Raw genomic sequence first — 26,654 nt, forward strand, 5'->3', positions numbered from 1 at the left:
CAAAATGGAATCTGCACCACTCATGCCTAAGTTGCCCATGTAGCTGGGAGAGCAGAGGTTGTATTAAGTCAAAAGGAACAAGCATGCATTTCCAAGTTCAGGGGTGATGGGAGGAAATTGTTGGTAATAACCTAGACTGTAGATCTATGAATGCATATCATTAATTTTGTGGAAGAGATGCATTTTCAGTTACTGTAATGCTACTGGAAAAAGTCTCAAATGTGTCATGCTCTGAAACGGTACGCAATCTTTTCCAGTATTCATTCCCAACACTGACTTCGAAGCTTCCTCCCCATCATATTCTTAGACGTTTCTTGTTTTCTGACTATTTTTGTATTTTGTCCTATCTTCCAGTTTAGCAGTTTCTCTCCCCTAATAAATGAAATAATTCAGATGATTGACCATATGGAGGGCTGATATACTTGCAACCATAAGGGTACTAGCCATGACCACAGAAACGTGGAACATGCTACAGTACAGGAACATAAAAAACAACTTAGGACAAATTTTACATAAAAAAAGAAAGCAGCTTTTATTTACATGCATTAACTTACCCTTGCGCCTAAATGCTTGTCCAAAAAGGATTTATGTGTCCTTCAGAAAACATACCTTAAGAGAAAATGAGATATGATTATTTATTTGTTTGTGTTTATAGTCCACCCTTCATCCCTTAGCATTCGAGGGCAGTGATCACTACAGAATAAAATAGGTATGAACAGTAATATAGGTCTTCTATAGAGGTTTGGCGATAGCTTGGATACTTGGTTTTGCATTAAATCCTTACTCTTGCATTTATTAATTTTTTTAAAAACCTGCTGCAAAACCATCCTTTCTCCCAACCATCGCTTATTTAGCCAATGCACAAAAAATATTTATTGCAGAAGAGAGTCTTTATGACTTATCACTAATCCACATGTGTCAGCTATCAGATGGTGATAACGGAGGTTGATTCCCACTGATATTTTCAAACCACACACTGTGCTTAATGTGTAGCATACAGCCATATCCCACCCACAACCTTAAATTACAGACTTTGTGGGAGAGTGATCTGTTGTTGACCCCCAGTTGCATCTCCCTGCAATCCCTGCTTGATACATCTATGAGGCTGGGTTAAAACAAAGGAAAGTTTTCCCCCTCAAGCCTCATAGTCATAGTGGGCGGGAGAAGGGGCACAATTGAGGGAGCTCATAGCTGGGGACAGAAGGAATAAACCTACAGTCCTTGAATACTGTGATTCTGACAACGATTAGACCTTCCCCTTGCATGTGGAATTAAAAAATAAGCATGACTGCATGCTATGTGTAGTTTGATCTAGACAGTGTCTTCCTTTGCCTTGCCCAGCCTCCCCTAAATGCAGAGCTCTCTGCATGCATGGTGAGTTCTACAACACATTGTGTAAATGGTTGCATGGCTTCTTAGCAGTTGATAAGAGAAATTAACGTTTGGCATGCTCATAGGCTCTAAAGAGTACCACTGAGCTCTGCTTCACTTGGGACCACATAACTGAGGCTAATAGTTTCCATATGTTTCTCCCCATAAAGCAGAGATTTTAACTGTTCCATGCACATGAAAAATGGCACTGAACGCTGAGCAGTATTGCATTTCATATTTCAGATGCCTCTTCTATGCTACTTCTATGCTACTTCTGCTGGTGTCACTCTTCTTGATTGTGGTACATAATTTGATATCATTGCCAGACTCTGTCTTGGTCCTCTTCCAAATACTTAAGCCTTTTATTAACTGAGCAGGTGAGAGACTGTTAGGAATGAAGCTCTTTGTGTGGATGTCAGATGATAGAACTATAAAAGTCATGCATATTGATAACTGGATATTTACTGTTTATAGAAAACAGCAGGATTTGTCCACTTAGGATAATGGTACTGAGTGCTGTAATTCAGTAAACCTTGTATCTGCATACATTTGAAAGGAGCAGTGCCGGATTTATGTATAAGCTAAACAAGCTATCGCTTAGGGCCCCACTCTTTTGGGGGGCCCCAAAAATTTAAAGGGAAAAAAAGAAACTTGGTGTACATTTCCAAAGTATTTTGTTATGTGCAAATGGCTTTAGATACCTATTAGGTCCATAAATTACCATATAGCATATATTCAATACAAAAAACAGCGACAATTTGTTGTTGACAAAGGACAGCTGGACATATCAAGGGCCCCATTACCTTCAGTAACTTAGGACCTCATCAAACCTAAATCCGGCCCTGGTGAGGAGGAGTCAAGTTGATCTGAAAGCTGATGTGTGGCATGGAGGCAGAGAGAGGGAGCGGAGGTTGAGAGTGGAAAGGCTGAGCCTTGAACTGTGAGAACTAGAATGTGTCTCCCCTACCATCTGATTTGGTCTGTTGGCCTATAGAAGGAACAGCCCCTCCCCAAGATCTTCACTGTCAGGCCACCCCAATTCTAGCAGAGACCTCCACATCCACTAGAGGCCTCCCCTGGGCCCTTGGCAAATCCTCCAGTTGCATCACCCCGATTTGACCAGCCTATAACAGCATCATATTATTATTATTGATTTATAAATTGCCTTCTAAACAACCATTTCAAGGCAATGTACATTGAGGATGGGAAGCGGGTGGCGCTGTGGGTTAAACCACAGAGCCTAGGACTTGCCGATCAGAAGGTCAGCGGTTCGAATCCCCGCGACGGGGTGAGCTCCCATTTCTCAGTCCCCTAGCAGTTTGAAAGCACGTCAAAGTACAAGTAGATAAATACCGTTTTTTTTCGCCCCATAGGGCGCACCGGCCAATAGGACGCACCTAGGTTTTTTTGGGGGGGAATAAAGGGGAGAAAATTATCCCCCCCCCCAGGAGCACGGCTGGGGCGGGGGATTCCCGAGCTTCCCCCGACCCCAGCCCCCAGAACAGGCTGCTATCCGCAAGCCTAGGGAGCCCAGCGGGAGGTCGCGCCGGTCTCCCCAGGCTTGCGGATATCTGTCCCCCGAGCTTGTGGTGCTGGCCCTGGGGAGAAGCGCACTTCTCCCAGCACCAGCCTCTAAACCAGGTTGGGGAACAGCAGGATGGCAGCGCACCGCCTCCCTGCTGTCCCCCGAGCTTGTGGGGCTGCCCGATATCTGCACGAAGCCCGGGGTGCGCTGTGCAGCGCGCCCCAGGCTTCGGGATGCAGGCTGCTATCCGCAAGCCTTGGGAGCCCGACAGGAACTCCCGCGGAGCTCCCAAGGCTTGCGGATAGCTTCCTGAAGCCTGGAGAGCGAGAGGGGTCAGTGCGCACCGACCCCTCTCGCTCTCCAGGCTTCAGCGAAAGCCTGCATTTGCCCCATAGGATGCACACACATTTCCCCTTCCTTTTTGGAGGGGAAAAGTGCGTCCTATAGGGCGAAAAATACGGTAGGTACCACTCCGGCGGAAAGGTAAACTGCGTTTCTGTGCGCTGCTCTGGTTTACCAGAAGCGGCTTAGTCATGCTGGCCACATGACCCGGAAGCGAGAGATGAGCACTGCAACCCCAGAGTCAGCCACGACTGGATCTACTGGTCAGGGGTCCCTTTACCTTACATTGAGGATAATTTAAAAAAGTTAAAACCATAAAAACTGCAAATACATTTAAAACATAACTGAAAACATACAAAATGGTAAAGACTCTTCTATCCTCCTGGGAAAAGCTCTATTGGAACAAAAATGTCTTGTTTCCAGAAAGTGCATATAGTAGGCACTCAGATATGAGATCTTTGCTGCACCTCTGAATCTTCATTTGCTGGACCTTCTTTAGTTATCTGACTTGGTAGTGTAGTGCACAGTTGCACTCCCGTTGCTTATTTCCTTGCAAGTAGACAAAAGGGAGAACCATTTTGACCACTTCTCTGCTCTTTGCTTTTGATACAACAAACCGCTTTGGTTTCGAGGAATTCTTCCACTTTCTCAGAACTGAGATTATTCTGTTGATGCATAATAAACTGTCTTCTGGGGGTGTATAAGGAGCTGGCCTCCAGCTACACCTATTAGAATGAAGACCATTTGGAATAGCATGTGCTTATGGGCCTACTGTAGACATTAGAGAATGTGCATGTCCTAGGAGGTAAGGAATGACTGCCTAGTTTAATTAATGAAACCCTACAACCATGCCATGTAGGGGTAGGGAGAAATAACATGCTCCTTCTTCGTGTGTATGTTTGTGTAACATATTCCATAATATTACTGGAACAATTTACCTTAAGGAAATGCCAGTTGCATTTGCTAACTACCAACTGCGTTTTTAAAAAATGACTTTCCTCCGAATAGAAAGCAACTAAAAAAACTCCACAAATTTATTATAAGGTGTGAACTTATAGAAACATTTTAAAACATACTTGCGAATGAGATTTTTAATATAAGCTTCCTGATAACTTATTTTTACAAACTCCTAAATCGGTCTGGACTTTAAAAAAATGAGTTTGAGCTTATAGTCATAGTCACTGTATATTTTTTAAAAAAACACACATACAGAGCTGGATCATGGAATGTGCTTCCCAGCTAAACTAATACCCCCATCTACTTCCATAAACTGGGTAATAGTGTTCAATATATCCAAGGAAGTGAAACCCGATGAAGTTGTCTAGATTGGTCTTGTTTCTCTGTCAAATACGTAATGCTGACTTGTGTTTTCTGTCATCTCTCCTAAGCATCAGATCTCCCATATTTCTTCCTCTCTCTCTTTTTTTACTTGTAACTTGCCAGTAGTGGATGACTCTACTTAATGTTTACCCTGAACTCCTGGAAACAAGAACCACCTCCCTTGAATGGGTGGTCGCTCATTTCAAGATTGCAGCATAATCCCTAGATACACATATTTTTAAATGTGGCTTTTATTTGATTATTGGCTTTGTGGGTAAACAGAAGGAATCTGCACTCCAGTCATTGTGGCTCCAAGCAGTTGCTTTCCACATATTTCGCTTGTTGTTGTTGTTTTAAAATCAGCCTGCATGTATCACAGTATTTTTAAATTGCTGCTTCTTAAGTGCCCCTTGTAAATCTGAAATATTTGACTTAAAAGTGTCATTAAAGCCATTAGTATTTATCTTTGCTCAGATCAAGATTTGTAGAGCATGTTTTGCTAATGACATGTTTATTGTTTAGAATGCCACATGACTTACGATATGTTTTGGACCTTTATGTTGGAAGCTACATCTGCTTTTTGTTAAGAGTGTTCCTCGTAATTGTACAATGTGTGTCTGTGAGAGAAATAAGGCTATTTTTTTGTTTTATGTTTTGAAAAATGCTTTCATGTTTGCAGTGTTTTGTGCTTGGACTCTCATGCATGTTTATCAGTCCCTCTCAAAAAGCATAGGCGAAAGTGATAAGCATCACATCAGTCCAAGGCTTCACTTGGAAGCTTGTCACACCCACTGTAGAATGTATTATTGGAAGCTTAAACAAGAAAACTTGCATCATCATCATCATCATCATCATCATTATTATTATTATTACTACTACTACTACCTCAGGTTACATATGCTTCAGGTTACAGACTCCGCTAACCCAGAAATAGTGCTTCAAGTTAAGAACTTTGCTTCAGGATGAAAACAGAAATCGTGCTCTGGTGCAGCGGGAGGCCCCATTAGCTAAAGTGGTGCTTTTAGGTTAAGAACAGTTTCAGGTTAAGAACGGACCTCTGGAACGAATTAAGTACTTAACCCGAGGTACCTCTGTATTATTATTATTATTAATAATACCCCGCCCATCTGAATGGGTTGCTCCAGCCACTCTGGGCTGCTTCTAACATATATAAAAACATAATAAAACACTAAACATTTTTAAAAACATATATACAAGTCTCTGTTGCAGCCACTTTTAGAATGCTGTGTACAGTTCTGGTTGCCTCGTCTCAAAATAGGTACTGTTTTAGACGGTTCAGAAAAGACCAACCCAAATGACCAAGGGGTTAAAGAAGATCCCCTTTGAGGAAAGGTTACAGTATTTGGGGCTTCTTAGTTTAGAGGAAGTGCAAGTGGCAAAGTGACAGAAATGTGTAAGAGGCAACATTATAGGAATGTATAAATCACGCATGGCATGCAGAAGGTAGGTAGAGAAAATGGTCAGAGGCAGTATGCTTCTGGACACCAGTAGCTGGAAACAGGAGAGTTCTTGTGCTCAGGTGCTGCTCACTGGATTCTCATGGGCATCTGGTTGGACACTGCAAGAGGTCAGGCAGTACCAGTGCCGCCCATGGGAACCCCATCATTTCAACTTTTCAGGAGGTGCACTCCATGTCTCATCTATGAGTGCCCCTAGATTGGTAGAGGGACTGGGAAGATTCGATATCAGAAAGACCAAAAGTTTATCGAGGACTGGGGGAAATTTACTGAATATCTGAAAAATATATGTGATGTACAGACAACGCTTGTTGGTTTTGAAGAGACTCTGTGAGATAGTAAGAAATACTGCAAAAAAAGAGAGTAAGAGGAAAAGGAGTTTGGGAAGGCAATATTATGTCTAGAAATGCGTTAACAAAAAGAAACTTTACGAAAGATTGACAGAGAAACTGAGGGAAGTCAAAAAATTGAAGAATGAGTGCAAAATAATTTGTTGACTGTATAAAATTTGTCTGGAAAATGAATAAAAAATATTTAAAAAAAAAAAGATTGGTAGAGGGACAAAGTAAAACCTTCCTTTCTTCACATCTGCTAAGTGGACCTCCTGTTCCTGTCACCTAATGACAGAGCCCGTGAAAGACTTTCCTTTTGCGGCTAGGTTTCAGGCTGGTAGTTTACCTTGTTCTTCTGCTGTTTATCATTCCCTCTGATAGTGAAATTAGCTGGTTCTGTGCCAGTGGGACTGGAGCCAAAAGAGGGCCACTGAGAATCAGGAGGAGAGATATCAGCAAGCTTGAGTAACCCCCAAAGTATGTGCAAGTGCAAAGCCCCTTTAAACCCCACAAAGAGGGCAACTCACAAGATAAAAAAAACAGATTTATGGGGACAGAGTATGATCTGAAGCCTCTAGGAGCCAAAAATGAATGTTATTTGGAAAAGAAAACCAGAAGCTGTGGAGGAAAAGGGATTGAGTCCTTTACAATGTATAGGATTGTATAGAATCCTATACAATGTATAGGATTGTGGAACCCTGAACTAGACTTCCTCTATTAGTGAGTTAGCAGCACACGACGCAACGTTTTTGTTGCAAGCCCACTTGTAGTTGCATCCTTGTTCTCTTTCTAAAAGTAAGTTGCAAAGTGACTTAAAGTAAATTTTGTATTAATTGTTCAGCTTATGTTTTGATTTTCTCTTATTGGGTATTTTGCTGTATCCACTTGGAATATAGCTTCTTTGGAAAAATGAATACTGAAATAAAGATCAGCTCATGTTCATGGCTATAGGAGAGTGACTTTGATGAAGGAATTTGCTGACTTTTGAAATTAATGTGTTGATGTTATAATATTCAGGAAAGAAAGTTCAGTTATTTTTTTATCACAATTCTATCTCAGAGGCATTATCCTGTTATATTCCTTCAGCAAACCTATGGTGGAAGTTAGATTGGAAGATAATGGCCACATCCAGACCTAACAGCAGTCCATAATTTAGTGCAATATGAATAAGCCTCAGACTCTTTACTGAAACATAGAATCATAGACTTGTGGAGTTGGAAGGGACCCTGAGGATCATCTAGTCTCTGCAACACAGGAATGTGCAGCTATTCCATACAGGGATAAAACCTGCAACCTTGGTGTTATCGGCACCACGCTGTGACAAAGCGAGCTATCCAGGCTGTGAAGAGATGAGAAGCATCTGTTTCAGTGTTCTTCTGTTTGCCATGCCATCTAAATCAGGACACTGCGGTTAATTTAAACTATGGCTTGTTCTAAGAAGCCAAGATCAAACTGATCCTGGCTTGTTTAGATACATCTAATTAAACTAACCACAGTTCCAGTTCAGACAAAACAGCAAACTACGGTTAGCTGAAAATGGAAGCAGATGCTTCCAGTTCCTTGAAAGCCATGCTGGAGGAGAATGTCTAAGGTTCATTCATAAATTATGGCCTATTGTTGTGTCTGAATGTAACCATTATCGTCAGCTATTGTTTCCTATCTCCTCACACCAGAGGGTGGGAAGTTGCAGAAGGATGCTCATGCTTGTGATGCTGTAACACATATACTGTAATATGTTGGTTTAGCATTGCATCCAAAGCAGGTTAATACTCTATGGGATTTGAGCCTGGATGTCCCTGCCCCAAGTCCAACACATCACCTGTGGTTTTGCAGTTCAATATAAGGGCTGTCCTTTGTGCAAGTGTGACAACCTTTTCAAAACAGAGCATAGTAGGCAATGAATGTGGGGTGCAAAGACATCAGCAACAGGTCCTATGAGACTTTGTTGGTTTCCTTTCTTCATTTAGAATTGCACAGTAGCAGATAGCACCTCCTGGGGCATATGGGGGCATTTACTAGGCTAACCAAGGAATGGGCTGCCAACAGGAGTTGAATTGATGAGTTGGGAGTGATCTAACCACTTAACGGGACTTTGGAATCAAGAGAGAAAATGTGTACATGGATGTAATGAATTATGGAACCCATTTAGCAGCTAGTGGCAAGTCTGTGGCTGTTAAGAGAGGAAAGTGTCCACCAGTTTCTTTTTCTCCCTGGCTTTGAAGCTGGCACAGCCAATAGAAATCCATATGTCCCTTAAACACAGTCCAGCAGAATCTTATACAGACTTAGACGGTTTGGTATAAGTCTGAGCTGGAGAAATAATATATTGTACTCTCTCAGTATAGTGTGCATGATGAAAAACAAGACTGAATACCAAGCTTCTTGCCAGGATATTTGCTGGATGTCATACTGGAAGTTAAATCATGTATGGTATATTGATGTTTTTCATTGCTTTATGGCACATCTGTTTCTTGTTTGCTGCTTATATTAGTGCCTCCATATTAGAAATACACCCATATCAGGTTATTCCAAGGAAGTGGGCTGCCTTTGAAGGATCTATGGCTTTAGCTGCATTTCCATCTTCCCAATTCCACACCTTTTCCGTATAAGTTGCAACTTGCCCATCTATAGTTGTGGATGAAGAGGAACATGTGAGACACTTGCAGCTTATGAAGTCGACTATTATGGAATGTATGCTAAAAATAGTGGAAGGGAAAATGCAGTTGTATTCCAGTCCTGCAGTCATGAACATGAATCTGTAAATCCACGATTAGCAATATTTATAGTATCATAGAATTGTAGAGTTGGAAGGAACAATGAGGGTCATCTAGCCCAACCCTGTGCAATGTGGGAATAATTTGCCCAATGGGAGGCTCGAACCCATGACTCTGGGATTGAGTCTTTTGCTTTATCTTCATTGCAGAGCAGTCATTTGTCCTCTTCAGCCTGATACTGTGCTGGTGGCGTAGTTTCAGCCCTTAACATGGCCATACCCTAGAGGTCACTCTAATTTGCACCATCCAATGAGTGCACAATGGCAGACATGGTTAGTTAAAAACTTGTTTCTACTACTTAGTGAGGGGAATGAACTAGCAGATGCTTAGTGTATGGATGTGAGGAGCTTCTGAAAACTAATTGTGGGGAGTGTTTCTGCTGTTAAGCACACAAAATGAGATTTTTTTAAAAAAACAAAACAAACCCACAAATGTATGCATAATGCAGCTCTGTGTGCAAAAATTATTTTGATATACAGTGGTACCTCGGGTTACATACGCTTCAGGTTACATACGCTTCAGCTTACAGACTCCGCTAACCCAGAAATAGTGCTTCAGGTTAAGAACTTTGCTTCAGGATGAGAACAGAAATTGTGCTCTGGTGGCGCGGTGGCAGCAGGAGGCCCCATTAGCTAAAGTGGTGCTTCAGGTTAAGAACAGTTTCAGGTTAAGAATGGACCTCCGGAACAAATTAAGTATTTAACCCAAGGTACCACTGTACTTCTTGCCAACACCCACAAATTGAGTGTTTTGGCATCAGTTGTGTCCTTTGGCTTTCTTAATGTACAGTTGCACTTGGTAGCACATACTTTCATGAACAAATAATATAAACTTAAAGTTCTTTACACTCTGTTGCAAAAAAAGCTTGAAGGCAAGTTGGAAGTTTAAATTAATTATTGTAGAGCAAGGCCCAGTACATCTGGACTAGTAGTCTTTCTTCTCTTCTGTATATGTGTGTATGTTTACTTACACACACACACACACACACACACACACACACACACCTGTGTGGCAAGCAATTGGCGTTTCACTCAATTAGTAATACAGATTATATGCAAGTCATCTGAACAATCTATAGCTGGCACTTGGATATGGTGCAGAATTCTAGAGTCATATGTTAATGTGTATTCTGTTAAATCCATAAAATATTGTCTGTCTGGAGACGCCATTTATAACTTAAGGAAGGAGGGGACAAACAATCATAGGAAGTGCAGCTTCAATAACCACTCATAGATCAGTGGAACAATGCTATCCTAAGCTATCTTGCCTTTAAACAAATAATCAGTATTACTGAATGCAAGAGAAATATCCCAAGCAATGTAAAATACCATTTTTTAGATGTCACAAGTAGTATTTAATAGAAGTTGCATGTTGCACAATGCATTAATCTAGTAGGTATCCCAGATGAAGATGTGTGGGGAACCAAAGCATTCAATGGATATTGCTTCTCTGTATGATGAGCAGCTATTCAGGTTTAAGGTATCAGGTGTGCCAAATTCTACTTTCCTTGCAGGCCAGTGGGGGAAGGCCTGGCTAGGACTCTACCTAATGCTATAGAACTTCCAGGAACGTGGGAGAGAGGAGCACACTAAAAGAAACTAAGGGACTAAAGTGTTGACCTGTGCTGTACAGGGTCTGGCCAAAGGCCTTGTTTCTGACATTCTTGATCTGAAGCACATGTGTTTTGCTTGGAAGTGATTTCCCCAAGGCGTTAAATAAGCCACTTTGCCAGTTGTAGTCCTAGCAACAAATGTAACTTAACTGCTTGATTCCATTTCGACCAAGTGTGTTTGTAATACTAATGCAGTATACCATAAGTGAATTCTGGAATGGAATCATATGTTGTATTGATTTGTAGCATTTGCTTCCTATACTTGTGTGTGTGCGTGTGCCAGCTTGGACTGTTGCAGCATTGCTTTTGCAATTAAATATTTGTCTGCTACTTTTTAAAATAATGTATTGTCACGTTCTATACTTCGTTACTTCCCTTACACAGTGGTACCTCGGGTTACAAACTCCGCTAACCTGGAAGTAGTATCTTGGGTTGCAAACTTTGTCCGAGGATGAGAACGGAAATCGCATGGTGGCGGCATGGCGGCAGCAGGAGGCCCCATTAGCGAAAGCGTGCCTCAGGTTAAGAACAGTTTCGGGTTAAGAACGGACCTCCGGAATGAATTAAGTTCATAACCTGAGGTACCATTGTAGTGTACATGGGCATTGCACTTCAGAGTCCCTTTTGATGTAGCTGGCACACACACACACACACGCATGAGTTCTGAAGACCTTGTGTTTTTAAACTTACTAGCTCACATGGTTACCAAATTCTGATGGGGGGGGGGAGATAAACATATGAACAAGGAAGCAACTAAATCTCACATTCTTTTAAATGCATGATTTCTATTCCCATATTGATTCCTTCTGGCACCCTCACCTCCTCCACTAAGGGCTGGCTCATACTGAGGAATGTTATTGGAAATGTTTAGCTATAATAATTTGGCATCCATTGTGCTCATGCAAATCAGGATCTCTTTAATATAAGTGCTTTTTAAGCAGTATCAAATGAAAAACAGGATGATGTTCTCCCAATAAAGGTAAAAAAACATCAGCCCTGCCTTTCAAGATGGCACATAATCTAAGCATAAAGAAATACAAAAGATAACACTTTTAAGATTTTGTTTACTTGTGAAGGAAGCTGACTTGATATGCCCCTGCCATATTGGTTTATCACAATTTTAAAGTTGTAAATAAAAGTTTAAAATTGCCTACTAATAATTAAGCTAAAGCATGTCTGATAAGGGGTTATATGGTCATAGAGTCCTGCACGAATCCTTGATCCACTAAACTTATTGAATACTATGCAGCTTCAACCTTGAGGAGTTTGTCAGCCTCTTAAATTCCAGTAAGCAGGGTGCACCATTATTGCAAAAAATATTGTTTTAAACTGTGGAGTCTATAATGGAATTTCATTTGTTTATTAAAATCTAGGGACTCAGCAAAAATCCAGAGGTATGTGTACCTTGTAAACTTCAAGTGTTCGACAGAGTATCTCTTATCTCTTAGCATGACCTGTGTCAGGTCTAAAAGTTACAGATTTTGCCACTTCAAAAGATTACCTTGTTATATTTTCAATGGATATGGCCTATTTTTCCATGAGAGTGCAAAGGAAGCAACATTTGAAATTACTCTGTTAAATCCAAAGTTAAAGTTGCTGAAGAAGGGTATTTGTGCTACACTCTTAAACACTCAAATATTGCTTTCCCTGTTGTGACCACAACAGGGACAATTCAAGACCTTTGTGCGTTCCTCCCTCCAATAAATTGTTTTTAACGCTAATATATCTTTGTGTGGAAGAAGTTTTGTTTTCATGCCTTGGGGCAACTAACGTAATTGCTGCAGCAGTTCTTGTCATCTGCATTTACTGGACGGTCTTAAACTTATTGAGCCAAAAAGTAATAAACCTCTGGGAACAAAGATGTTAAGGTATTTGGCTGCTAGCTGGTTGCAGCACTTGCCAAAATCCTTTAGAAACAAAACTGAATGTTTCTAATGGAATGCTTCGTAAAAAGCACAATAAACTCTGATAAGAAGTTGAGGGGTATTTGTGTGTTGTGGTTATGATCACAAAACAAACATTTTCTGCTAAAGGGTGCACAAATTGGATAAATGGCTTTCTTGCCATCCCGTTGAAACTACAGCTTAATATATTTAGATAATATTTGAAAGGCGGGGGACACTTGATATTTGGTATTGGACACTTGATGGTTGAACTTGACAGTATCGCCTTAACTTGATCAAGAGAAGGCTAGTGTACCCCTCCGCAGAAGATTAAGTGGGTTAAGATTGTGCGCCCCCTAGGGGAGAGACATAAGAAAACTAAACACGTGTATAAATTGAGGATAAAGGTTGAGGGAGGGTGAAGGTGGGGAGAATGTCGGGAAAGAATGGGAAAAAGTCAGTAGGAACACCATTAGAGAGGAAAGCATCTCGACAAGAGGAAATTAAAGATCTAGATATACTATGGCTGAAAATAAAGGAGGAATTTAAACAGAATGAAATCCATATGGAGAGAAAATTAGGAGAGATGCAGGAATCGATTGACAAAAAGATAGAGGGCGTGGTAGGGGAATTGTCAAACAAGATAAAAGAACTAACGACTCGTTCAAAGACCTTGGAAGACTCAAATAAAAAAATACAAAGAGAGATGAAAGATCAGAGAAAGGAGGCAGAAAAATTAAAAGAGAATTTTGGAGAATTGAGTAGAAGCCAGGACCAGGTTTTGGACAACTTAGCAATGATGGAAATGAAACAAAAACAGCTAAACCTAAAATTCAGAGGAGTAGGAGAAGAAGTTAATGAGGACATTAAAGGAAAAATGATCAAGGAATTAGCAAACTGGTTAGCACTTAGTGAAGAGGAAGTTGCACAAACAATAGAAAATGCCTTTAGAATAAAAATAAGGTCTAAACAAACTAAATTGAAAAAGGTTCCGGGAGACTGTTTAGTGATTTTCAAATCGATAGAGATGAGAAATGCAATACTAAGAGAAAGTTACCAAAAAAACCTAATAATTGAAGGCAGACCAATTATTATCTTTAAAGAAATACCAATCAGGCTTCTGCGTAAAAGAGAGGGGTACAGACAGTTAGTAAATACCTTGAAAAAGAACGGCATACAACACAGATGGGAGTTTCCTGAAGGGATCTCCTTTTTCTATAAGGAAAAAAGATTCAAGATTACTGAAAGCCAGGAAGTGGGTAAATTTCTGCGTAGATATGAAAAAGATCTTGGGAGGATGGAGGAGAGATATGGAGGGAAAAGTGGAGATACTGATGAGAGAGGAGGCCTAAAAGAGAAGGTGAGGGGGCAGAGGGCGGAGGGAGAGGAGGAGGAGGAGGAAGGAGGGAGAAGGGCAAGCAGGGGAGGAGGAAGCGGAAGAGGAAGAAGAAGAAGCAGAAAGCAAAACCACCCGAATTTAAATTGGTAACCCACTGGTTTATTAGTAGACAAACGAAGCAATGAACCTAAAAATCTTAACATGGAATGTAAATGGTATGAATGAAAAAACCAAAAGGAATAAAATTGTAAGTGTCTTGAAAAAGAAAAAGTTGGATGTAATCTGTATACAAGAGACTCACGTAACTAAAAAGCATAAACACATTCTGATAAATAAGAAATTAGGAGTAGAATTTATAAATTCCACTGCAGAGAAGAAAAGAGGAGTAGTAACATATGTCAATGAAAAATGGGAACCTAAACTGATCTACAAAGATGAGGAAGGGAGGATATTGGGGGTGCAAATTAATTTCCAAGGGGAAAAACTAAATGTGGTAAACATATATGCCCCAAACTCAAACAAATTAGAATTTTTCAAGAAATTAGAACAAATTTTAATAGAATTAGAAAACAACAGGACGATACTATTGGGAGACTTCAACGCAGTGCCAATACCAGAAATCGATAAACAAACGGAAAAGAAAAAACGAAACCAAGGGAAGCTACCGAAATCATTTGAAGATTTGGAAGAAAACATGGACTTAATAGACATCTGGAGACATAAGCATCCAACAGAAAAGCAGTTCACCTTTTTCTCAGAAGTACACAAAAGCTGGGGCAGAATAGATCAAATCTGGACTTCGAGGGAACTTACTTTAAGATCTATAAAATGTGAAATCCTACCGAGAACCCTCTCTGACCACAATCCGATAACATTGGAAATAAAAGGTGTATCACAGGGAGGTTTTAGATGGAGGTTGAACGAATACTTATTAGATAGCAAAGAAATTATTGAAAAAGCTAAAACAACCCTAAAGGAATATTTTGATCTGAACCTCAATGCAGAAACAAACATAGAAGTAGTTTGGGACACCAGTAAGGCTGTTCTAAGAGGTTTCTTCATTCAACAAAACAATTATAAGAGAAAAATAAGACAGCAAAAGAAAAAAGAAATTCTTGGACAACTAAGAGAGTGTGAGAAAAAATTAACAGAAAACCTGAAAGATGAACAAAACATACAAACAACAAAAATATTACGAACACAATACTCATTACTAACAAACCAAGAAATCGAATGGAAAATTAAGTTAATGAAGCAAAAATATTTTGAATCAGCGAACAAAACGGGAAAATTATTAGCTTGGCAACTGAGAAGAAGGCAAAAACAAAATGTGATAAACAAAATAAGGATAGAGGAAGAAGTGACAGAAGACCCAAAAAGAATACAAAAAACATTTCTCACATTTTATGAGAAGCTATATAAGAAAGAAGAGGAAGATCCAACTCAAATAGAAAAATATCTAGAGGACTGCAGAGGGAAGACCATAACAGAAGAAGAAAGAACTCAGTTAAATAAACCCATAAAAATAGAAGAAATCCAGACTGCGATAAAAAAAATGAAACTGGGAAAGGCCCCAGGACCGGATGGCCTTTCTGCCAAATACTATAAAGTTTTAGAAAATCAACTGATACCAGCGCTTTGTGATACTACGAATAACATCTTAGGAGGAGGAAGAATACCAGAGTCTTGGAGAGAAGCTCATATTACGTTAATTCCTAAACCGGATACGGATAAATTGAGTATTAAGAATTATAGGCCGATATCCTTATTAAATAATGACTATAAAATCTTTGCAGATATCATGGTGAATAGATTGAAAAACTGTTTAGTAAATTTAATTCACAAAGACCAAGCAGGATTCCTCCCAAATAGGTTTATGAAAGATAATGTGAGACATATCATAAATATAATTGAACATTTGGAAACCAATAATGAAATACCGGCGGCGTTGATCTTCATAGATGCGGAAAAAGCGTTTGATAACGTTTCTTGGTTGTTCCTAATAAAATCTATGGAGAAAGCAGGGATTGAGGGCGAATTTATGAAAGGAATAGAGGCAATATATTCAAGCCAATCGGCCAAATTGATTATAAACAATAACCTTACAAACTCATTTAAAATCGAAAAAGGAACAAGACAGGGATGCCCTCTCTCCCCGCTTTTATTTATTATGGTACTAGAAGTGTTAGCAAACAAAATAATAACAATTCCAGAGATCCAAGGAATTAAAGTAGGAATAAAGGAATATAAACTAAAAGCTTACGCAGACGACTTAATGTTATCCTTGGAAGAGCCGCAAGAAAGTATTAGCAAAGCGCTGAAGGCATTGGAGGAATATGGCAAGCTATCCGGTTTTAAATTGAACAAATCAAAGACAAAAATGATGATCAAGAATCTGGGAAAAGATGAAAGAGAAAAATTAGAGAGACAATACGAAATCAAGGTGGCTAGAAAAATTAAATATTTGGGCATATGGCTCACACCAAAAAATATAAATTTAATCCAAGATAATTATTCGACAACATGGAAGGAAATTAAAAAAGATTTAGATACTTGGAACAGAGTTAAACTCTCGTGGATGGGTAGGATGGAGGCAATAAAAATGAATGTACTCCCAAGAATGTTGTTCCTGTTCCAGAATATTCCAGTGATCAGAGGCCCTAAAATATTTAAAGACTGGCAGAAAACCCTTTCGAAATTCATATGGCAGGGGAGAAGGCCAAGGATTAGATTTAAATTACTCACAGACCGAAAGGAGAGGGGGGGCTTTTCAGTTCCGAACCTAAAATTATATTACGAGGCTGCCTGCCTATGTTGGGTTAAAGACTGGATAACCCTAGAAAACACCGATTTATTAGATTTAGAAGGGTCTAACAATAGGCTGGCACGCCTATCTGTGGTCAAATAAAGAGAAGGCTCACAAAGGGTTTTCAAGTCATATTATTAGAGGACCACTGTATGAAGCTTGGGAGAAAAATAAAAAACTTTTGGAATGGAAAACACCTTGGTGGCTGTCCCCAACAGATATCCTAATAATCAAAAAAGTAAACATGGAGGAGCAAAGACTGACATATGAAGACCTATTGATAAGATCTGAAGGCAGCTGGAAATTAAGACCATACGAAGAGCTAAAAGGAAAATTAGCAGGCTGGTTACAGTACCATCAAATAAATGCATTATGGACAGAAGATAAAAAAGTAGGAATGAATGAAAAGAAATCCAAATTCCAGATCGAAATAATTGAAAACAAAACCAAATTATTATCTAAAATGTACAACATATTACTGGAATGGGATACAAAGGACGAAGAAATTAAGGAGGTCATGATAAAATGGGCAACGGACCTGGGACATAACATAGAATATGAACAATGGTCAAAATTATGGAATGATGGAATAAAATTCACGGCAAGTGTTGCAATTAGAGAAAACCTAGAGAAGATGATATATAGGTGGTATATAACACCAGTAAAACTAAACAAGATGTAGAAGACCGGAAATAAGGCCTGCTGGAAATGCAAAATAAAAGAAGGTAATTTCATACATATGTGGTGGACATGCGAGGAGGTCAAGAAATTCTGGAATTTGATTTACAACGAATTAAAAAAAATATTTAAGTACACATTCCCTAAAAAGCCAGAGGCCTTTTTATTAGGTATTATTGGAGAAGAAATAAGGAAAGAAGATAAAACCCTGTTTCAATATTCAACAGCAGCGGCCAGAATATTAATTGCAAAAAACTGGAAAAGCACAAATATACCAACGGTGAGGGATTGGCAAACAAAATTATTTGAATTTGTCGAATTGGCAAAAATGACGCAAAAAATTAGAAATCAAAAAAATACAAAGTTAATTGATGATTGGAATAAATTTATGGTCTATATTGAAGGAAATTATAGAAACATACCAACTATAGCAGGTCTGTTATAAAACTTACGATGTATAAATCAGTAATCAATACCAGCTGTAGAAGATGAAATTTTTAAATTAAGAAACCCGAAATCAGCAGGGAAGGAGGTCAGTTTGTGTAAATTTGTCATGTACATTAGTTGTTTTTTCTTTTTTCTTTTTTCTTTTTCTTATCTTCTTTTTTGTTCGATGTGTAGTTGTATTTTTCTTTTAATTTATTTCTCTTTTGTGTATGTTGTAAGAGAAACTCAATAAAAAGAAATTAAAAAAAAGAAGAAACTACAGACAAGTAAGTTGAAACCAGCTCTTCTTTATGGATCTGATTTTTCTCCATAGAAGCATCCTCCTTGAACACCTATACTTGTTAATGGTGGCTTTTAATCATAAACATTGATAACAACTTGGCTATAGATATCAGTGATTACAGCTGCTGCCCATTCTTTGCTAGGCAAAAAACCAGTGTCGTCTGATGCTCTTTGTAAAAGAAAATGCCCTGTAGTTGGCCTGTTTCTGCCCCCCCCCCCCAAAGCTTCTTATTGCTGAGAGAGAATTTAATTGCACCCTAACTCTATCTTCCTTCCCCCTCCTGCAATCTTTAACTAGCCTCTGGAGTTCAATATCAAGTTTAGTTCCACTCGACCTACATTATCTTGAGCTGTGTTTTGCTATGAACCACCACTCGAGACTGGTGTTTTATTGCAGGTGTATTCTGCAACCCTTCTCTTGCACAAGGGCTCCAGAGGATCTGCCACATTGTCATCACCAAGTAGCTACCTAAGGCTTAGATTCTAAGCTTGTCTGTGCCCAGAGTGGGCAGATTGTAACAATAAAGGGAAAATGTCAGAAAAAATTCATCACCCACAACAAATAAGGTGATCAAAAGTATTAACCCAGTTAGAATGATCATACCACCCTATTTTCCTTTGGCATGACAGTGGTACCTCGGGTTAAGAACTTAATTCGTTCTGGAGGTCTGTTCTTAGCATGAAACTGTTCTTAACCTGAGGTACCACTTTAGCTAATGGGGCCTCCTGCTGCCGCTGTGCCGCCGCTGTGCAATTTCTGTTCTTATCCTGAAGCAAAGTTCTTAACCCGAGGTAATATTTCTGGGTTAGCAGAGTCTGTAACCTGAAGCATCTGTAACCCGAGGTACCACTGTACTGTGTTTTGGGATAGATTTCAGTAGTGGTAAATTTTGAAGGGCTCAAGCGCATCATGACAATCCTCACAGCCATACCTTGCTCAACCTTACATCCACTGAAATTAAAGTGAAACTCTAAAGTGCTCTAAGAATGAGGAGGTCGGAAACCTCTTTCAGAGGGGAAGAAACTGGAGGCCAGGTTTCAACACAACACTAAACTTTATTATTCTTGTTACATTTGATGTCACATTTATTTACACCAATATACCACATAGCAGATTCTGTTTAGCACAGTGCTAAGCAAAATGTTCTGTCTGTGCATGAGATTTCTCATTGCACACTCGACTGTTCCTGTCCTCTTTTCCTCCTGCGTGACCCTTGTGTCCAAACAGGTTGTTTCACATTACCTTGCATTCTGCTCCAGGAGAATGGACTGTAGCAGCACCATGTCTCTCAAAAACATGTTGATTCAGTAGCAATATTTAGCACCAGGCTGCCAGCCTATTGAGTTCAAATCAGAATGTAACTTACATTTATGGGAATAGCTGGGCTGATAATGTATAAAAACACCAGATGGAGCTGTCCTGCTGCGTTATAGCAGCAGCTACATATTTCTGTTAGTTCTACATCTCTTTGAAAAGACAAAAATTATGTTGGGAGCACTTTTGTCTAAAGAAGCAATTCTAGTAAGTGGGCATTTGCTTTCACTCTGTTACTGTGTTGTGTGACAATTTGTCTTGATAAGGAACTGCCAAGAAAGCTAAAAAAAAGTCAATTAGTCAGTACTTGTTAATGTTGCAAGGGCAATTAATTTTCCATGGTCATGGTGATGTAAGATATGCATTGCTTGATGTGAACTGACATCCATAGCTGGGGAGTGTGACCATAATGTGCCATAATAGGTAGTGTGTATAATTTATATTACCATATTTAGGGAATTTTTTCCCCTCAGTGTAGCATGACTTTATTATGTTGTAATAAGCATGGTTTTAACTATGGAAAGGCAGCATACAGATAAAATTATATATGTATATATTACCTATACAAACAAGATTCTCTACACACATGGCCCAAATCATGATGTAAACATGTTTGGAATAATATCTAAAAGACTGAACATGACAAGTATATTTTAAGTAGAAACAAACTGAGGTCTCATCCAGGAATACTGATGATTTAAAGCTTCTACCTATATTTCCTGTTATGCCTGTTAAAATAAATTAAGACTCTTATTAGCTTTATGCCAGCATTTTCTGTGTTTCCTCAAGGGACCCTGGTAGATGTGTACATTTTTTTATAAAAAAAATGCAAAATAAAAAAAAATTAAATTGTTTTTAAAAAGTGCCTCAATCATTTTCTAGTCAGGGGGGAAATATGAAAAAAAATGGATGCTAAGCTAATTTTTAGGTGAGGGGTGAAATTAACTTTCCTAATAGCAAAATTCTACGCTGTTGCAAGCAAGGTATATAGAAAACCTTTGTGTGGTATAGGTGTTTGTAAATGATATTCAGGAAACTGAATAGTACAGTTCTTGTTTTCTTTCAGTCCTAGAGCCACAGGGAAAGGCTAAAGAGTTACAATTCTTACTTAAATAATATTAAACAAAACATTCTTCGTAACTATGAAAGAGTAATTAGTTTTCTCTTTGCAGTTATTGTGCTAGGCAGAGGATGCTTACTTCTAAATGAAGTGTGTAGTGTATTGACCTTTTCAAGGCAAGTGGTCATCATCACAAAGACATTATTGACCTATTTGACCACAGTCAGGATTGGCACCCCAGCCCTACCCCTGTTGTAACCAGTGAGAATTAAACATTTTATTTCCATTTATTTCAATGGGACTTGGCATAGCTATGAAGTGATGAAAGCTTTTATGTTGACATGCCATGAGCTGCCTTGTGAAAACTACCATATTGTTGTTGTTGTTGTTGTTGTTTAGTCGTTTAGTTGTGTCCGGCTCTGCGTGACCCCATGGACCACAGCACGCCCGGCACTCCTGTCTTCCACTGCCTCCCGCAGTTTGGTCAAACTCATGCTGGTAGCTTCGAGAACGCTGTCCAACCATCTCGTCCTCTGTCGTCCCCTTCTCCTTGTGCCCTCAATCTTTCCCAACATCAGGGTCTTTTCCACGGAGTCTTCTCTTCTCATGAGGTGGCCAGAGTATTGGAGCCTCAGCTTCAGGATCTGTCCTTCCAGTGAGCACTCAGGGCTGATTTCCTTAAGATTGGAGAGATTTGGTCTTCTTGCAGTCCATGGGACTCTCAAGAGTCTCCTCCAGCACCATAATTTGAAAGCATCAATTTTTCGGCGATCAGCCTTCTTTATGGTCCAGCTCTCACTTCCATACATCACTACTGGGAAAACCATAGCTTTAACTATATGGACCTTTGTTGGCAAGGTGATGTCTCTGCTTTATATTGGCCTGAATATAAGGCTCACTTTTTCCCCAAATTCCGACCATGAAAAGTTAGTGTGCAACCTTACAGTATGCAGCCAGGAGCATGGGGCAAACAGCGCCAGGAGCACTGCAAAGCGGTGCCTGCCCCAAGTGTAGTTCCCCATCCCCTCCCCCAAGGCTGGGAAGGGAGAGAGTGAGGAAGGAGAAAGGTTGTCAGCAACGCAGCGTGCCTCCCCCCCCCCTCACACACATGCAGCCAGGAGCTACAAGGAATGGTGGGGCCTATATTCATGGAATTTTTCCTTTCCCCCCTCGTATTATAAAGAACACTGTAAGAAGGACAGAAAGACTAGTAAAAAGAAAGAAAAGTAGACGGATAACTTTTGTAGTTACTAACTGTGATTTACTCTTGGGCTACTTCAGGAAAATAATTTCACATCTTCAAGTTGGGCGTAGCATGGTGGGTGGTGGGTGGCCATAGCCCGGGTGCATGAATTTAGGGGGTGTGAATCAAGCACCCCCATGCAGGGATCTTTGTCCCACCCTGCCTGCTGACAGGGGTCTCTGGGCACCAGGGCCTGGCCTGGCCTTGCCACCATGTCTCCAGTCCTGTCACTGAATGTTTGCCCACCCAGAGTTGAAGAGGTGCCTGCCAAGGACTGGGCTCCTCCCTGCATAGACGGGCAGGTGGTGAGGGCTGGGCTGGTGCATGAGCTCCGTGAACCCACCCACCCACCCAGCGGCATCAGCGGTAAGGGCTGGGGTGGCACAGTGGGTTCTGTTAACCCTCCACTCCCCGGGCACTGGCAAATGATGCAACACCACTACTTCATAGGGCCTATCTTGCCTGTTTCTGTGATACAGACTGAACCTGTTGCGCTTGGCAGTGGAGAGTTTTACATTCCCAAAGTGTTAATATGTAAGCCTAACTGGCTGGCACATTCTGCAGTTTGAAAGCTCTGAAAGCACACTTGCATGGCCATAAGCAACCAAATTAATTTAAAAGCTACGGGAGCTTTTGCACAATTCTCTGGAGAAAGACGTATACAGTGGTGTCTATACTGTGCGAGCATAATGTAACTTACATAAATTAATGCATATGAACAGTGAAGCATGACTTAAGGGCTTGTGTTGGCTTGTAGTAGAAAGAATGGGTAATTTGTTGGATGGTTTGCATAGCCCATTTACCAAAGTAATATTTCTCTTTGCTTTTTCTTTTCAAGATCCTCATATTAAAGTCTCCGGGAAAAAGGAAAATGTCAAAGAAGCTAAAGAGAAGATCATGTCTGTTTTGGACACAAAAGTAAGATGAAAATCAATTAACCAGCCCTTGGGCTTGGAATTCCAAGTTCTTGATTTCTGAGACTCAGCAGTGCACCAGCACTTAGCATTCCTGAACCTTCTTAGGTTACATTAAAAAGCAAACGTTTTCACTGAAATTTAACATTTACATGGCTTAAAACAGCCAGTGATTATTTCCATCTTTAAATTTGATGTGCTTTCAAATAATCTCAAGCAGTGCAGCTTTGCATGCTGCAAAATGAGTCAATGACAGCATCCAGCAGGAACGCTGGAGTATTTTTATTTTTTTTAAGAACTTGGGGGTTTTGTAACTGGACAGTTTTCTTTTTTAATTCATGAGCAGCCTGATCCCATGGAATCCTTACCAAAAGAAAAAAAAGCTGCTTTGGCACAAGCTGCTGTCTGCACTGCAGCAACTAAATTTGAGCTCTACATCCCATTTGGTTACAGTTTCATGGAAAATCCCCCTAAGAGCTGTCAAGTCATGCAGATGTGCTAATGCAGTTGTTTTAATGGGTGGGGTAAAAATTACTTGCCATGGGCACACTATCTGTACTTGGTCACAGAGTGGGCATTAAAGGTCATGAGAAATATTTGTTAACGTGTTAAATTATGTATTGTGCAATTATCACAAAAAGAAAACTGCATCTTCAGTGTAGCGTTTGGAAAAGCTATGCAAGAGTTTGCAGAGACGCTTAGGGCAGTACATGACCCGTGAGGTTAGCCCTGAAGCTTCTCTTTGGATTTAGCCCAGCAAAGTAGAGCCCTTTAAACCACTTAAATATGGCTGTGGCTGAGAGAAGTAAATAGACATGTAATGCTGGTGTGCTGCTTGCTGAATGAGCAGCAACAGCAGCCCATTTGTTTTCTGCAAATGCTTTTAAGCAGGCAAAATAGTTTTGCTTATACATCATACTAAGCAATACCATGGTGTAGTGCAAAATGTGCCGACTGCAGGGGAGGATATTGCAGCCACTTTCCTACTTCCTGGTTTTTTTTTTTCCTGCTGCAGCATGCTAAGAGCTAAGCCATAGTGTGGCTTAATGTGTCATCTGAACCTAGCTTAGCTCTCCCGGATAAACCACAAGCTGTAAACCACAGAACAAACCATGGTTATAGTTCATGACATACTCTGGAGAGTTAAACCACAAGCCTAGGTTTACATAGCATGCTAAGGCAGACATGACATAGCTTTCAACAGTGCAGCGGCAAAACAACCAGAGAAGAGCGTAGTAGTCATGAAGTTTTTTTTCTCTGGGAGCCTGCATCCTTATGCATTAGTGCCAAACTATGATTTGGCTGCTGCTGCTTCTTCTATAAATTTGTTAGTCACTTCATCTTGCCCAGGGCAACCCAAAGTGACTTACAACCAACCAAACAGACAGTAAACCCCACATAGATACCTTAAAACCAAGAGGAAAGATAAATCAATTAAAAGCATCCCACCCACTTCTAAAAGGCCACAGATCGCTAAATGTCAAAGGCCTGGTTATGGAAGTAAGTTTTTGCATGTCAACTAAACATACATAAAGATGGCACCAGGCAGGCTTCCCGAGCTTAGCATAACATAATACAGCAAGAATGTTCCTCAGCAATGTAACCTTGGTGTTCCATTAAAGGTCTAGAATCATACTCTGTTTGCCCCAGATTTTAGCAGTCACTCCCAGCATAAATCAGCCGAGGGGTAGCTCCTTGTTCTAAACCTTTATTTACCTATTGCTTAGTAGTAGTAGTAGTAGTAGTAGTAGTAGTAGTATTTATTGCAAATACTGGTCAGAGGCTTAATAAATGCCAGAGTAAAATGCAAGGTAATGGTCCTTGAGGCACACCTTATCATAAAAAATTTTCATTACTCCAGTGGGGTGTTTTTTTTTCTTGGTTTGTATTTATAACATGTCATCCATTTGCCTTAACCCTTGGCTGTGCCAGCAATTTCAATATAATTTACAGCCCTAATATTTGCCCAAGGCAAATCTCAAGCATTTAAGAATTGTGGAGAGCAGGTTGTTTTGGCTGAATGAATCGCATGGGGTAGCTTATTCAAAGCTCAAAACCTGTGTCTGTAGTTGGGAGTAGATTCATAAGTCTCAAGAAGAGTGGTCCTTCCCGCAAGCATCTTCCTTTAACGAAGGAAGGGAAATGGTTAGATTCATGGGAACTGGGAGGCATAGGATTACTGCTTCCCCCTTCTTCGCCCTTCTCTGCTCCCGTGGCTTTAAGAGCAGGCAGGTTCACAGAAAGTTAGTAGATAAAGAGGACTCTCACCTGCTCAACTACTCAGTTTCAGGCTGGGAGAGAGGTAAGGGAAGCAGCTCCAGTGAACAGTTGAGAACATAAGATAGGGATAGGGTACCTATGGCCCTCCAGAGGTTCACCACTCTCTCCATTGAGCATGCTCATTGGGGCTTATGGGAGTTGGAGGTCCAGCAACATCAGCAGGGCCACAGACTCCCCAATTCCTGGTCAACAGATGTCTCACAAGTACTTAACCATCTGATAACAAATACAGAAGAATATAGGGGTTTTCTTGAGCAAGTAACCTTCATTTACCAATTTGTGATGTCCACTTGGAGGGAGGAAGTTTCATTAATCCACCATTTGTATGCAGAACCTTATGCATTCTGTATCAAAACAATTTTCACCTACTCCACAGTGCTTCACTTGTTAAATTACAGGGCAAAAATATGTGGCCTTTTTTTAATGGCTCTGAAATGTCAACAGTAGAATGGTACTCAGATTTGAAAATGAAAACTGTTCCATTTAAGCTTCCGTTCAGGTTTTTCATAAAGTGTGGGACAAAGGCAACTTTAATATATATATCCTGCATTGGAAGAATGTAATAAAATAAACTTCTGACCTTTCCCCCCTGCAGAGTAATCGAGTCACTCTGAAGATGGATGTGTCCCATACAGAGCATTCTCATGTGATTGGAAAAGGAGGAAATAACATTAAAAAGGTGATGGAGGAAACGGGGTGCCACATCCATTTTCCAGATTCTAATAGAAATAACCAAGCAGAAAAAAGCAATCAAGTGAGTATATATTTTTCATCCGCTGCATTGAGTCGTAATATCCATACGTATGAGTCAGGGCTTTGTTCATGTCAATGGCATCTCAATACATTTTGCTAATTGAGACAAAAGACATTCACCCACCCTAGATACCTTTCTGTCCTACTCCCAAGCCTCTTCTGCCTAAGGCGACTACCTTCAACTTGCCTCTGAGTAAGGGGGGCTTTGTTTATGTCCTTGGGCGTAAGTGAGTATGGAGAGAAACTTGAAGCAATGAATCTTAAAAGTTTTCTCAGCCAAACAAATCGCTTGCTGAAGTGATCAGAAAGTATTAGATTGCATTTTTATTACAAATGCAATGGCTGTCCTTGAAATAGCACCTCTTGTGGTCCAGTCGGTTTTGTTACATAATTTTAAAATAGCATTTAAGCACTTCTTGAATGAACTTTGATTATGTATCTAATAGGAACCTTGCATAGTTTGAAAAATGTTGCAGTGGGGGAGGGTAGTAAGAAATCAGAACTTCCAATTACGTTTTAAGCGTCAAGGATAACCAACAGATTCATAACCATTAATCACAATGGTTGAATTCATTGTTACAATTTCAATCTTACATTTATACTTCCACAGGTGTCAATTGCAGGACAACCAGCTGGAGTTGAGTCGGCCAGAGTTAGAATACGGGTAATTATCAGATGCTGGTACCTAACTGGTGCCTTCCATTGAGCCCTCCTGGCTCCTTCCTCATGTCCTTGAAATAAGTTTTTTATATAAGTCCCTTGACCCAGAAAGTAGAAAACCACTCTGGCTGCTGTCTACTTTGGGGGTGCTGCAGAACTGCATAGTTCTGAGGATGTACTAGTTGTAGCAGATATTTACAAACCTCATTTCAAACCACTTGTGTTCACCCTATTTTTATT

General features: G+C 40.1%; 1 protein-coding gene across 1 annotated transcript in view; it reads left to right on the plus strand.

The window, feature by feature from the left end:
* Window positions 1-26,654, plus strand: part of BICC1 (BicC family RNA binding protein 1) — a gene marked incomplete at its 5' end in the record, with an annotated part of 112,477 nt that overhangs the window by 57,990 nt on the left and 27,833 nt on the right. The window contains 3 exons of the mRNA XM_079975582.1: window positions 22,646-22,725; window positions 25,597-25,755; window positions 26,365-26,418. Coding sequence (XP_079831708.1) covers window positions 22,646-22,725; window positions 25,597-25,755; window positions 26,365-26,418 — 293 coding nt within the window. The remainder of the gene's footprint in view (window positions 1-22,645; window positions 22,726-25,596; window positions 25,756-26,364; window positions 26,419-26,654) is intronic.

This window comes from Podarcis cretensis (assembly GCF_951804945.1).
Source record: "Podarcis cretensis genome assembly, chromosome: 5".
Classification (NCBI taxonomy): Eukaryota; Metazoa; Chordata; class Lepidosauria; order Squamata; family Lacertidae; genus Podarcis; species Podarcis cretensis.